At 48.7% G+C, this 12,839-nt stretch overlaps 1 protein-coding gene across 7 annotated transcripts in view; it reads left to right on the forward strand.

Annotated features, from left to right (window-relative positions):
- Nucleotides 1-11,868, forward strand: part of PIAS3 (protein inhibitor of activated STAT 3) — a 42,879-nt gene extending 31,011 nt beyond the window's left edge. For 4 of the 7 annotated variants that reach the window (XM_075607862.1, XM_075607863.1, XM_075607858.1 and 1 more), the window contains 7 exons: nt 3,518-3,591; nt 6,558-6,718; nt 7,036-7,172; nt 7,988-8,153; nt 8,496-8,629; nt 10,234-10,271; nt 10,947-11,868. In XM_075607862.1, the coding sequence (XP_075463977.1) occupies nt 3,518-3,591; nt 6,558-6,718; nt 7,036-7,172; nt 7,988-8,153; nt 8,496-8,629; nt 10,234-10,271; nt 10,947-11,210 (974 nt within the window). In that variant the 3' untranslated portion in view covers nt 11,211-11,868. The remainder of the gene's footprint in view (nt 1-3,517; nt 3,592-6,557; nt 6,719-7,035; nt 7,173-7,987; nt 8,154-8,495; nt 8,630-10,233; nt 10,272-10,946) is intronic. The other 3 variants (XM_075607859.1, XM_075607860.1, XM_075607861.1) reach the window with 3 other exon arrangements.
- The last annotated feature ends 971 nt before the right edge of the window (nt 11,869-12,839 follow it).

Below are 12,839 nucleotides of genomic sequence, written 5' to 3' on the forward strand. Positions count from 1 at the left end.
CCTTAGGTATTCAGTGTTCCTGTATTGGTAGCGTGTCCCAGCAGTGTACACACATCATGTCTTCTGACGGTATAACCCAGGGGTGGCCAACTCCACTCCTCGAGGGCCACCAACAGGTCAGGTTTTAAGGATATCTCTGCTTCAGCACAGATGGCTCAATTAGTTGGTCAGTCGTGGACTGTGCTGAAACAGGGATATCCATAAAACCTGACCTGTTGGTGGCCCTTGACGACTGGAGTTGGCCACCCCTGGTATAAAGAATGTTTCCTTATTGGGATCCACTCTAATGTTCATAATTTGGAGGACTACCATACTTACATTTGGACCCGGTCCTCGATATATTAATATACACGGTAACATATGTCTTTCGAGCGCTGGTTTCCCGTAGGGATAGAAAAGCTGCGCTGTCTCGGTGAGCATCACTGAGGTCTTTGGGGACCACAGGGATATAGCCTAGTTTGAGGACTCCTTCTCTGACATACATATTAAAGCTAATGAACTCTCCGGCCTGTAAGATAGCGGAGTTTGTCGCACGCTTACACAATATGTATGCTTTAAGTGGTGGGATGGCAACCCGCGGATATGAGTAAATACATGTGGCTCTGTCCGGGGTGGCCCGGTCAGAGGTTGGTGAGCCACACTTCCACGTACTGGCTGCTTGGGCCGGACCCTCCCTCTGAGGCCAACCTTCCCCCCCCCCCCAATTAACTATCTGCCTTTGATCATGTTATACAAGTAGAGAGCTGCTTTTGTTCCTGATCTCGTGATACAGCCTGATGGAGGAGCTTGTTGTGACACTATGCTACTCAAACAGGAAGCCTTCTTCTTTCATCTGAAAACCAGAGCTCCTCGTGGATTAAATGCTGAATTTCACCTCCTCTGCTCTTTGTGAGCACGATCCCAGACTGGTCGGAGACTCTTTGTCTGCTCCTTTATCCTTCCGGGCTTGGACACTGGCTCAGTCCTCTGCTGGACCTATATACAGTGGCTCTCAGCGTAGCTCTGTTATTGGGATCCTCTGATGCTGCATATCCACGTTCCTGTATTACCCTGTTATAAAGCACATGTGCGTGTATTATGTGCTTTGTATATTGTGATACCTTGCACACCTTACGATCCTCTGACTCGATACCTACTTCATCCCTATACCTATAGTGTGGATAACATCTCCTGCACGTTTATGGCAATTGGGAGATTTTCTCCCCAGTGAGTTGTATATAATATATAATCCGGCGACTATATGTAGCCTCGGCCCTGTTCCTACTGAATACCAACATTTTCTCTTGCTTTGTCCTTTTCTGAGTCTGTTACTATTGTTACCATGTCTGGCACATGTGATTGAGGCCGGTATGGGTGTGCTGGTTTAACACTGTGCACTACAATTCTGCTTTATTTTACACACTGTGTACTAATGACTCTACATACCAGGTCCATATGCCTCCATTAGTCTAAGGCCTGTGTTGATTCATTTGAGAGCAGTGATACTGCCCTCACGTTGTGGCATCCTTGGATTTGACGAGCATTGAAACGCCTCTGTGATCCGAACATATACATTCACTTCTGGGTACTTCAGAGATGCGTCCGATAGGTTTCCTGGACTTGAATTATGGGTCTTACACTTTGCATTGAAACTTTGACTTCTGATACTTTCAAAAGTGTGTTCATTGCTGTGTGGTCCATGCTCCCTATGTGATGTTTCTTCATGAGATTACTACTTGGAAGGCCGTGGTACAGAACCTGCCCAGTATAATAGCCACAATGTCAGTACTGCTGCGGTTAGACAACACTTGTTGTGCGTTGGCTGTTCGGGTAGGGGGGGTGAGGGGCTGCGGTAGCGGGAGAGCTGTGGCGTGCGTTCGTGGTGTGCATGAGGTTGTGTGGTTTTTGCGGCCTCCGGAGGAGCAGCATGCGTTGTCTGTTCGGGTGGGGGGGGTGAGGGGCTGCGGTAGCGGGAGAGCTGTGGCGTGCGTTCGTGGTGTGCATGAGGTTGGGGGGGGGGTGGTGGTCGAGGGGGGTGTTTTTAAGAGGCATTGTCCGTCGGTATGCACTGCGTGTTCGTGCGGTGTGTGGAGGTGATCGTGCGGTGTTGTGTGAGCGTGTGTAATGTTGGAGTGCTGAAAGCAATGTTTATATAGTTCAGATTCTGTACCTGATCTGTGGTAGCAGGCGGTGAGGGTTTTGTGGGTTGAGAGGTGGCCCCAGAGCAGTGAGGATTCGTTGCTTTGAAGCGTGGTCCCAGAGCAGTGAGGATTAGGTGCTGTGTAGCGTTCCCAAATCTCCCAGAGCAGTGAGTGTTAGGTGCTTTGAAGCGTTCCCAAAGGTCACTGAGGGGTGGGACAGTGTGGCAGTGGTGTTGGGCGCAGGCCAATGAGAGTCATTGAGGGGTGGGACAGTGTGTCAGTGGTGTTGGCCGCAGGCCAATGAGAGGTGTGTGGGGGCGGGCATGGCCTGAAACTGAGTGACAGGCCAAAGGTGCAATGCGATTGGCCCTAGGGACACAGGCCATGCAGACAAACATACAGTACTTTCAGAAATATATAGTAGATAGTAGATAGGAGCAGAGAGTGAGAGAGAAAGAAGTCATGTACAGAGAGGAACTTGTTAGAAAGGGAGCAAGCATTCCAAAGGGCACAGGAGAAAGGGAGAGAGGAGGGAGGGTGGCAGGGGATGGGTATGAGGTTGGAGGGGTTAACACCCGAAGGAGTAGAAGTTGCATGTGGGAGGCGAGGATGAGAGCATGTACAGTAGAAATATGGCAGGGACCAGGATTGGGAGAGATATCCTCAGAAGCGAGGAGGAGAAGCATGGAAGGAAAGAGAATGTGTGAGGAGGATTTTTAGGGGTGTGTTTTAGTGCAGGAGGTATAGCTGTGTGGTGTCAGAGGATGCAGGTAAGAAAGGAGTTCATGTGAACAGAGAAGTGGTGAAGGAAGGAGAGATGGAGATATATGAATAGAGTTAGAGACATAATGAGACTGGTGGAAGGAAGTGAATAATTTGAAAATAAGTGAGGTTACAGCAAATATAAAAAGTAAAGGCGGCATCACTTTCTTAGCCAGTCCTTTGCTAAGACCCTGTCTGCCCCCTGTACACCCCTCACTACCTTTCACTTTTTGAATGTCCCTCGCTTGGTGTTGCTTAGCAACACTGACTCTTCCCCCAATTGGTTCTTAGTGGTAATGTTACCCTTGAGAAAGGTCCCCCTTGGGACCAAAATGTCAGGCTTTTTGTCTGCATTGTGGACCATTAAATGAGCCCTTTTTTCAGTTGCAGTGCTGGCACAGTACATTGGTTCACTTCAGGGATCTGGTGTGTGTGTGCGTGTGCAGCATATGTATGTATCATGTATGTGTTTGTGGGGGTGTATTTATAGTCACGTATGTGTTGCAACTCTCAAAATGTTTTGGTCAAAGAAAAAAACCCCAGAAAAGTCTCTTGTTCCTGGGTAGGTGGCAGACTCCGGCTTTAAGTTTTCACCCCAAGTTACCTGCTTATTTTTTGTTTTCTTTCTATAACAGTTAAAGAAAAGCTGACCGCAGATCCCGACAGTGAAATCGCCACAACAAGCTTACGGGTTTCACTGATGTGCCCGGTGAGTTAAGACTATCACAAAAACAAAGAATACAAAAAGATGTTGACAGAAGTCACACAAGTCCCTTCTTAGCACGCACTCATGGTGCAACATTAATGAATAGTAGGGAGGATATAGTAATCCTAAGAGGAGCCTAACTGGTGCCAATCACCCACAAATAGCGGGGCTATATGGCGATGGGACGTCTGATCTGTTAAAAGTAAAAATAATAAATGTTTGTTAGGATATCAATACGACGAAACAAGTGATAGTATGTATAGGTGAATTAAAACTTAGAATAAAATATTCCCCAAACTGGGAGGTGCCAGAGCGGTGTATGGCAGTGCGGGCTAGTAATGACAATATTAGGTTCTCAGTGAAACAAACACTCTTGTCACACACTAGTGTTGCCCTCCAAAAATCACTACCAAATAGCGGGATGGTAAATAGTGTCATACAATGTAGGTACAGGATATATCATGGATAAACAAACAAGGTGAGCACTATATGTATAACATCCATATAAATACCACCATCAACCTCACGTAGCAGCTCAGTGTGATTAGTAACACACTAGTGTAACAGGCTGAGTGTATCAGATACAATGATACAACTATGTTGCAAGTAGTGCCCTGGGATAGCAAGAAGTGAATACCAGAAGCAAGCTATGAATAGCCGTAGGTAATACAAACGTATCTGGCGCCTTGACTGCTGCTGAGATATGGACACTACCACCGCTGACTAGCACCAGACCTCATGCGGACGCCACCGACGTGACGTTACAGCACCCGACGATCGTTTCGTGTCACGAGACACTTCTTCAGGGGGGAGGGACTACACACTAAAGCGTCCTTACGCCTAATATACTCACTAATGAAAGGGGAGGAGCAAACAGTAGAGGCTATTCTCTAGTACTGCCTGTCTGTGATTAACAGACACGGCATACTGTGCTGTATCCACCCACAATTGAGGGGTAGAGGGGGTCTTTTATCACAGATGAGAAGGTTAATTAAGAGAAGCAGTGTAGTGGGTAAGTAAATAAACATAGCAATACAGTGTGAATAAGTAAATAAGTAACCAAATAATACAGTCCCTTAAGGTTACACACAAGCTGGCATAATAAATATGATGATAGTCTAAATATGAATGAAAAAAGCATCCAGATACTGATGACATGTGTATTAAGCTTAAAATCCTGATGACCATATGTAGGGGATCAGTTTATAAGGTAATATAGCCACTGTTGTAGGTAAAGCACATCAGTGATGTAGAATAGTGCTGCTATACTGTACAACCCGACCCCATTGGGGGTCAAAACGGGTTTCTAGTGGTGAAAAAGTATATATATACCTGGATCCCACTACCCAAAATCAAAGATATAAAAGCATGAGGAAGTAACAATATTGGCAGAAGAGGGTATTGCCAGAAAAAACACACAGGGGTGATAGTGAATGGCTAAACAGGCTCTGAACAAAACCACCCTGAGGTGCCACTGATGGTTACGTGGAGGGTAAGTAGACACATGCTAAGTGAAGGTATGTTAAAGTTGGATCGCAAAGTGTTAGATATCTACAGGTACCAGGTAGTATACTGGGTGATGTAGGAATGTACTCCTCTGGGCAGCCCGCCCGCGAGGGGGTCAAAAACGGGTTTCTATAACTAATATCTACCTGGATCCCACTTCCCATGATCATATGAAGGTAAAGAAAGGTATCACAAAAACGATAGAAAAGAAAAAGAGGGCTCTAAATGAGCTTGCAACAATGTAAGTAATGGTATTATTATCACTATACAAAAGGAATGGCGCCTGCTGCTGAGGTATATTGGAAGGGAGTCTTCAATTCCCATACGTATATAAAGAATAGATGACAGGAAAATATATTTCAGCGCATGGGATCAATTTAAGGAGAGAACTTTATGTCTCAGAGGCCAAGGGATTCCAAATGAGACCTCACTCTAGATGTGTGTGGTACAAACAGTCATTTAATAAAACAAAACAAAACAAAAACTTGATAAAACAATTATCCCAGCTGGGTGCAAAAAATTACACACTACATTTTTTGCACCCAGCTGGGATAATTGTTTTATCAAGTTTTTGTTTTATTTTATTAAATGACTGTTTGTACCACACACATCTAGAGTGAGATCTCATTTGGAATCCCTTGGCCTCCGAGACATAAAGTTCTCTCCTTAAATTGATCCCATGCGCTGAAATATATTTTCCTGTCATCACAAAAACAAACCTGCTGTGGGACCCGGAGACGCACTCAGTCTCTGTTAGAGAAGCGTTGCAGTAATTAGCACTACACAGGCAATCAGAAGCCCAGCTGTGAGGCTATTAATGAATCTTAAAGCAGCTGTCCAAGCTGCCATTACATTTTTTTTCCCCCCTTTAATATGTGCATTAATACAATCCCACACAATGATAAGTAAGTAGCTAGGTTGCAGATCGATCCGTTCTCCTGTGATCGGTCAGCGAAGATTCTGCCTGGGGGTTCACTAAATGGCTGTCAGTGCAGCAGAAGAGGACCAAAGATGCAAAGTTCTGTGGGGAAGATCATGTGACCAGGCAGTCACTAGATACGATTGGTGCACTGCTAGAGAGAGGGCAGGGCTCAAAAAGGGGTGTGTGCCAGAGCCTGTTTCAGAAGAGGAAGAGGATGTGACATTGTAAATGGTTGCTATAGAAACAAAAATTGCTTGTTACATTCTAATACATTAAAAATTTAATTCAGAGTTGTTTAAAAATGAAATAAAAAATGCTGCAAGTATTTTCTCATAATGCACAACTGATTTATTTAAAAAAAATAAACACACACACGTAGGATATTGCTCGGGCTGCAGCTTTAATGTACGGTAGCTTGAAAGATCATTGCCGAAGGTGGCTGCTTCCTGAGGCAAAGTATCCATATGATATTCCCCTACTTTGTACCAGACGTACAACGCGCAGACCTTTCTGTGATTCTCCCGCACCCCTGTCTCTGCAGCTGGGTAAGATGCGCCTGACCGTGCCATGCCGAGCCATCACCTGCACCCACCTGCAGTGTTTCGACGCAGCTCTGTACCTGCAAATGAACGAGAAGAAACCCACATGGACCTGTCCAGTGTGCGATAAGAAGGCACCCTACGATACACTGATTATTGATGGGTAAGCATTGAACTGGGCATTCCTATAGTACAGGAGTGGCCAACGCCATTCCTCAAAGGCCACCAACAGGTCAGGTTTTCAGGATATCCCTGCTTCAGCACAGGTGGCTCAGTCTTTCACTGAGCCACTGATTGAGCCCCCTGCCTTTGACCAGTCCTGTTATAGCAGAAGAAGCACATTGTCTGTCAACAGTTCTGTTGGCAGAGTAGTTGGCACTATCTGTGGGCATCTGAACTATGACCCCTAACAACGGGAGGCTCCCATATTGGTAGCGTGGAGGGCACACCGGTTACTCATACTCCGCTCTCTTCCTGCAGCCTCTTCATGGACATCCTAAACTCCTGCACGGACTGCGACGAGATCCAGTTCATGGAAGATGGGTCCTGGTGTCCCATGAAACCCAAGAAGGAGAAGCCGGACCTGTGCCAATCTTCCACATACAACGGCATTGAGTGTAAGCCGGGCCCCCGGGCATCGGGCTGACGGAACCAGGGACAATGTGTATTGAGCGATTCCTAACACGGTATCTCTTTGCTCTTCTGGAGGCTCCTTTCCCGTAAAGGATGGGACTGTTTGGGGTGAAGCAGTAGACCAGGGTTGGCCAACGCCAGTCCTCAAGGGCCACCAACAGGTCAGGTTTTCAGGATATCCCTGCTTCAGCACAGTAGGCTCAATCAGTGGCTAAGGTCTTCGACTGAGCTACCTGTCCTGAAGCAGGGATATCCTGAAACCTGACCTGTTGGTGGCCCTTGAGGCTCAGAGTCGGCCACCCCTGCAGTAGACATGCCATATCTGTTTGTGTGTATATAGTGCAATACTCCCCACTGTAAAAACACTGGGCTACAGTAGGGGGCGCTTCTGTTGCTTGTTGGAAGGCTGCAGGAATATTTACAGATGCTGGCCGGACATCTCCAGCGTAACTTCCTTTTTAGTGCTGTAACTGGCAGGTGAGAGCACCAAAAACTCCCTTTAAACGAACCCGAAATCAAGACGCTGTGCGTACTTTGGAAAGGTAAAGCAGCCCTTTAAATAGAAAGGTTAAAGAGTGCACTGCTTGAAAGTCAGGCCCCTTCACCGTTTGCATCACCATTATTTAAATCCCGCACATGTTATTGGGGAGAATTTTGGTGGTTTCCATCAGCACGTTCTCTGCGCCTCCCAGTTTGTGTGTGACGAGGACGGGGGACCCTGGGAGAGGGGGGGGGCACACAGGACTGTCATGTGTCGCCTTCTTCCCGCACATCACGCCTTTGCTTCCTCTCATTGCAGCAGGCGCCATCTACAGCATGGAGCTCAAGCACGGCTCAGAAACCAAGAAGAAAGTGGAAGTGATTGACCTAACCTTGGACAGCTCATCAGACGAAGAGGAGCCCCCGGCCAAGAAGCAGTGCCCTGTGTCCTCAGCAGCCATTCCCTCCTCTACAGGACCCAAGGGGTATGGGGCGCATAGTCACTCTCGCTTGCATCTCTCTCTCTCGCTCCTCCCTCTCTCTCGCTTTTCTCTCTCGCTCGCTCTGTCCAACCTCTCAGGGTCCTTCATCTGGTCCTATCCCTACCCTGAGAGGTTGGAAAGCTTGCACCATCTCAACCACTTGTTGATCCATTAAAAGGTGTTATACCCCCTACTCCCTCTCCCTCGTTTTGTTAACAATATGAAGGAAAACTGGGTGCACAAATTCCCAGTGAGAAATAATAATACCCACATTTCTCTTGTCAGTTATATACTCATAATACTAGAAGCCTAATATGTTGTGTCTATGTACATTATTGTTTTTAGGGTGATCAGTATTGACCACCAGTCCTCTTCAGTACTGAGAAGTCCACCCATGACAACTATAGGCAGCGATTATCTGTCCAACCTCCCCATGCCAGACTTTCACCGATCTTACCAGGTTCCCGGAGACATCCAAGGTAAGAGAACCAAGGCTTTGCACACGTTAGCAGGCTGGGCTGTGAGAAGGCCGGGCTGTGAGAAGGCTGGGCTCTGAGAAGGCTTTGCACACGTTAGCAGGCTGGGCTGTGAGAAGGCCGGGCTGTGAGAAGGCTTTGTATACGTAAGAAGGCCGGGCTGTGAGAAGGCTTTGTATACGTGAGAAGGCCGGGCTGTGAGAAGTCTTTGTATACGTGAGAAGGCCGGGCTGTGAGAAGGCTTTGTATACGTGAGAAGGCTTTGTATACGTGAGAAGGCCGGGCTGTGAAAAGGCCGGGTTGTGAGAAGGCTTTGTATACGTGAGAAGGCCGGGCTGTGAGAAGGCCGGGCTGTGAGAAGGCCGGGCTGTGAAAAGGCTTTGTATACGTAAGAAGGCCGGGCTGTGAGAAGGCTTTGTATACGTGAGAAGGCCGGGCTGTGAGAAGGCCGGGCTGTGAGAAGGCTTTGTATACGTGAGAAGGCCGGGCTGTGAGAAGGCTTTGTATACGTAAGAAGGCCGGGCTGTGAGAAGGCTTTGTATACGTGAGAAGGCCGGGCTGTGAGAAGGCCGGGCTGTGAGAAGGCTTTGTATACGTGAGAAGGCCGGGCTGTGAGAAGGCCGGGCTGTGAAAAGGCTTTGTATACGTAAGAAGGCCGGCCTGTGAGAAGGCTTTGTATACGTGAGAAGGCCGGGCTGTGAGAAGGCCGGGCTGTGAGAAGGCTTTGTATACGTGAGAAGGCCGGGCTGTGAGAAGGCCGGGCTGTGAGAAGGCTTTGTATACGTGAGAAGGCCGGGCTGTGAGAAGGCTTTGTATACGTGAGAAGGCTTTGTATACGTGAGAAGGCCGGGCTGTGAGAAGGCTTTGTATACGTTAGAAGGCCGGGCTGTGAGAAGGCTTTGTATACGTGAGAAGGCCGGGCTGTGAGAAGGCCGGGCTGTGAAAAGGCTTTGTATACGTAAGAAGGCCGGCCTGTGAGAAGGCTTTGTATACGTGAGAAGGCCGGGCTGTGAGAAGGCTTTGTATACGTGAGAAGGCCGGGCTGTGAGAAGGCCGGGCTGTGAAAAGGCTTTATATACGTAAGAAGGCTGGCCTGTGAGAAGGCTTTGTATACGTGAGAAGGCCGGGCTGTGAGAAGGCCGGGCTGTGAGAAGGCTTTGTATACGTGAGAAGGCCGGGCTGTGAGAAGGCCGGGCTGTGAAAAGGCTTTGTATACGTAAGAAGGCCGGCCTGTGAGAAGGCTTTGTATACGTGAGAAGGCCGGGCTGTGAGAAGGCCGGGCTGTGAGAAGGCTTTGTATACGTGAGAAGGCTGGGCTGTGAGAAGGCTTTGTATACGTGAGAAGGCCGGGCTGTGAGAAGGCTTTGTATACGTGTGAAGGCCGGGCTGTGAGAAGGCCGGGCTGTGAGAAGGCTTTGTATACGTGAGAAGGCCGGGCTGTGAGAAGGCCGGGCTGTGAGAAGGCCGGGCTGTGAGAAGGCCGGCCTGTGAGAAGGCCGGGCTGTGAGAAGGCCGGGCTGTGAGAAGGCTTTGCAATATGTTAGCAGGCTGGGCTGATTGGGCAGAGATTTCTCCTAATTAATGCCTCCTCCTTTTCTCTTGCATAGGTCTGGATTTGTTTTCCTTTCTTCAGGCTGACAATCAGGTAAGCGTGGGCTGCCCGAGTGTGACTCTGAGCGTCCTCGTAACAACCAAACAATGCTGCGGCATTGTAACTATGTAACTGTATGAAGTGTTAGGAGGATACTGTAGCGTACACCCTAGAGCATGGGTGGCCAACTCCAGTCCTAACAACAGGTCAGGTTTTCAGGCTATCCCTTCAGCACAGGTGGCGCAGTCAATGACAGAGCCACTGATTGAGCCACCTGTGCTGAAACAGGGATATCCTGAAAACCTGACCTGTTGGGGTCTCTTGAGGACTGGAGTCGGCCATCCCCTGGCCTAGGGGAAGGCACCTGCAGGGTGTTTCACACGCACAATCCAAGGAACCAGGGCCAGAACAAGAGGTGACACTCTGTAGCTGGAGGGAAGATGTGAGGAAGTATTTCACAGAAAGAGTGGTGGATTCGGGGACTAGCCTCCCAGCACAGGAGACCGAGGCTAAAACAGTAAGGGAATTCAAAAGTGCTTGGGATCAACACACAAGGCTATCCCAAATCTGAAAGCCACGGATCAAATAGGCTGACAACTTAGAGAAAGGGTGGTATCTCTTCTATCTGACAGGCCAGAGGTTATGTGCATAACGTGGCAGGGGCCACTTACTTTGCTCTTGTTCGTCGGTGCCGCACCCTAATTTTCTCCCCTCTCCCTCCTCCCCAAGCAGCATTACAGCCCCTCTGTCATCACCTCGTTGGATGAGCAGGATGCCTTGAGCCACTTCTTCCAGTATCGCAGCCCCCCGTCTCATTTCATGAGCCCGCTGGCCCCTAGCATGGGGGGAGCCCACGGAGCTTCCAGCAGCGCCGGCCGCATCAGCAGCATCGTGTCCACCAGCACCCTGCGCGAGGGCCACGTACACAGCGGGGGGCAGAACACCACCTCCACCCTGCCAGGCTGCCGGCCGGACATCATCTCCTTGGACTGAGCGGGAGAGACGCTGCTTGGAACAGCGCGAAGGGGAGAGCAGAACCGCTCAGCTGGGAGACACTCCGGGCACAGGGCGGTGCTCAGTGTGCTGCAGAGCTCATGCCCGCCTTAGACCCGAAGCAGCCGCGCTCTGCCACTGCCGCGCTCTGCCACTGCACTGGTGAACTCTGTGTGACGGAGCTCCTAGTGCACTCTGCCAGAGGCTTTTAAAATCCCAACTCCTTAACCACTACCGTGCCAGAACGGCACGCCGTGCTTCGTACCATGTCACCGGCCTTTTCTTACGTTGCATCCCTTCCTAAGCGCAGTTACTTTGGAAACGTCTTTTAAAGCATTACACGGAGGCCACGTGTGGTACCAAGCTAAGGTATGTTCCACGAGGACGCCCTGCCCCTTACGTAGGATGTACAGCCACAATGCCGTCCATCATTCCCCCGATCCCCCCCTCTGCTGTATTCCAGTGCTAGGGGGATCCTCCCATGCCAGGTTCTGGACATTGTTACTCGCTTACCTGTCATATAAGCGGAGTCTTTGCATTACCATTTCCCAAAACGTTCTCACGATTTATTATACAGTGGGATGAGACATCAAATGAGGCTTTTTTTTTTATTTTTTATTTATTAAGAAATAAATCTGTATTTTTGTTACATTTTAAAGCAGCCGTGTCTCTCTCTCTCCGCTGTGTTTGGCAAAACGTAAGTACAATGTAAACAGCCGTTTTTTTTAAATCCTGATCTAAACAAGGGTTTTAATCAAGCAAAAATGTTACTTCTAGCACAGGAAACCGCAGCCATTTTTAAACATGGAGATGCAAGAAGGGGCAATGGTGAAAGCGGAAGGAAAAGAGCGATGAAAAGGCCGCGCCTGCGGGAAAATAAACGCTGTAAAACTGCGGGTGGAAGATGGAGCTGCGCTCAGCGCCGAGTCTTACTTCGGTCATTCTTTGCAATGCGTTGCTGCACCCGGAGGTTTACACGCGAAACAGGAATACAAACCGACTTATTTATTCTAGATTTTCAAGTCTCAACCTGATCATTCAGGTACAAATCGGGTTTCAGCGCCAGGCAGCGCAGGTCCCTCGGGCAGGACACGGGATGACAGAATGTACTGTGACTGTTTGCGTAGAACCAGGTGGGTGCCGTGTGGAGTTTGAGCTGAACCTCGATGATGGCGACATTGCAGATTGCTGTAGCTCAGGAGGAGGCCAACTCCAGTCCTCAAGGGCCACCAACAGGTTAGGTTTTCAGGATATCCCTGCTTCAGCACTGGTGGCTGTCAGACTGACCCGCCTGTGTTGCCGCAGGGATATCCTGAAAACCTGACCTGTTGGTGGCCCTTGAGGACTGGAGTTGCTCACCCCTGCCTTAAACACAGTTAGTAATCGGTGCTTAGCTTTAGTAAGGTACCTTATCGCTCACTCACAGGGATAAGATGTGCAGTGCCTTACGGATTAGCTTTGTTTAATAATGTTGACCCTTAATCTTTTTTTTTATTGAGGCTGTTTGGATCAAACATGTGGTCTCAGATCCCCCCCCTTTTGTAATGACTGTGCCTCTCACCCTCTGTACAAATCGCTTCTATTTGTTTTTATAATGAATATTGTTTTTCTTAATTTACACGGCCTGTA

Source organism: Ascaphus truei, chromosome 7 (genome assembly GCF_040206685.1).
Source record: "Ascaphus truei isolate aAscTru1 chromosome 7, aAscTru1.hap1, whole genome shotgun sequence".
Taxonomy (NCBI): Eukaryota; Metazoa; Chordata; class Amphibia; order Anura; family Ascaphidae; genus Ascaphus; species Ascaphus truei.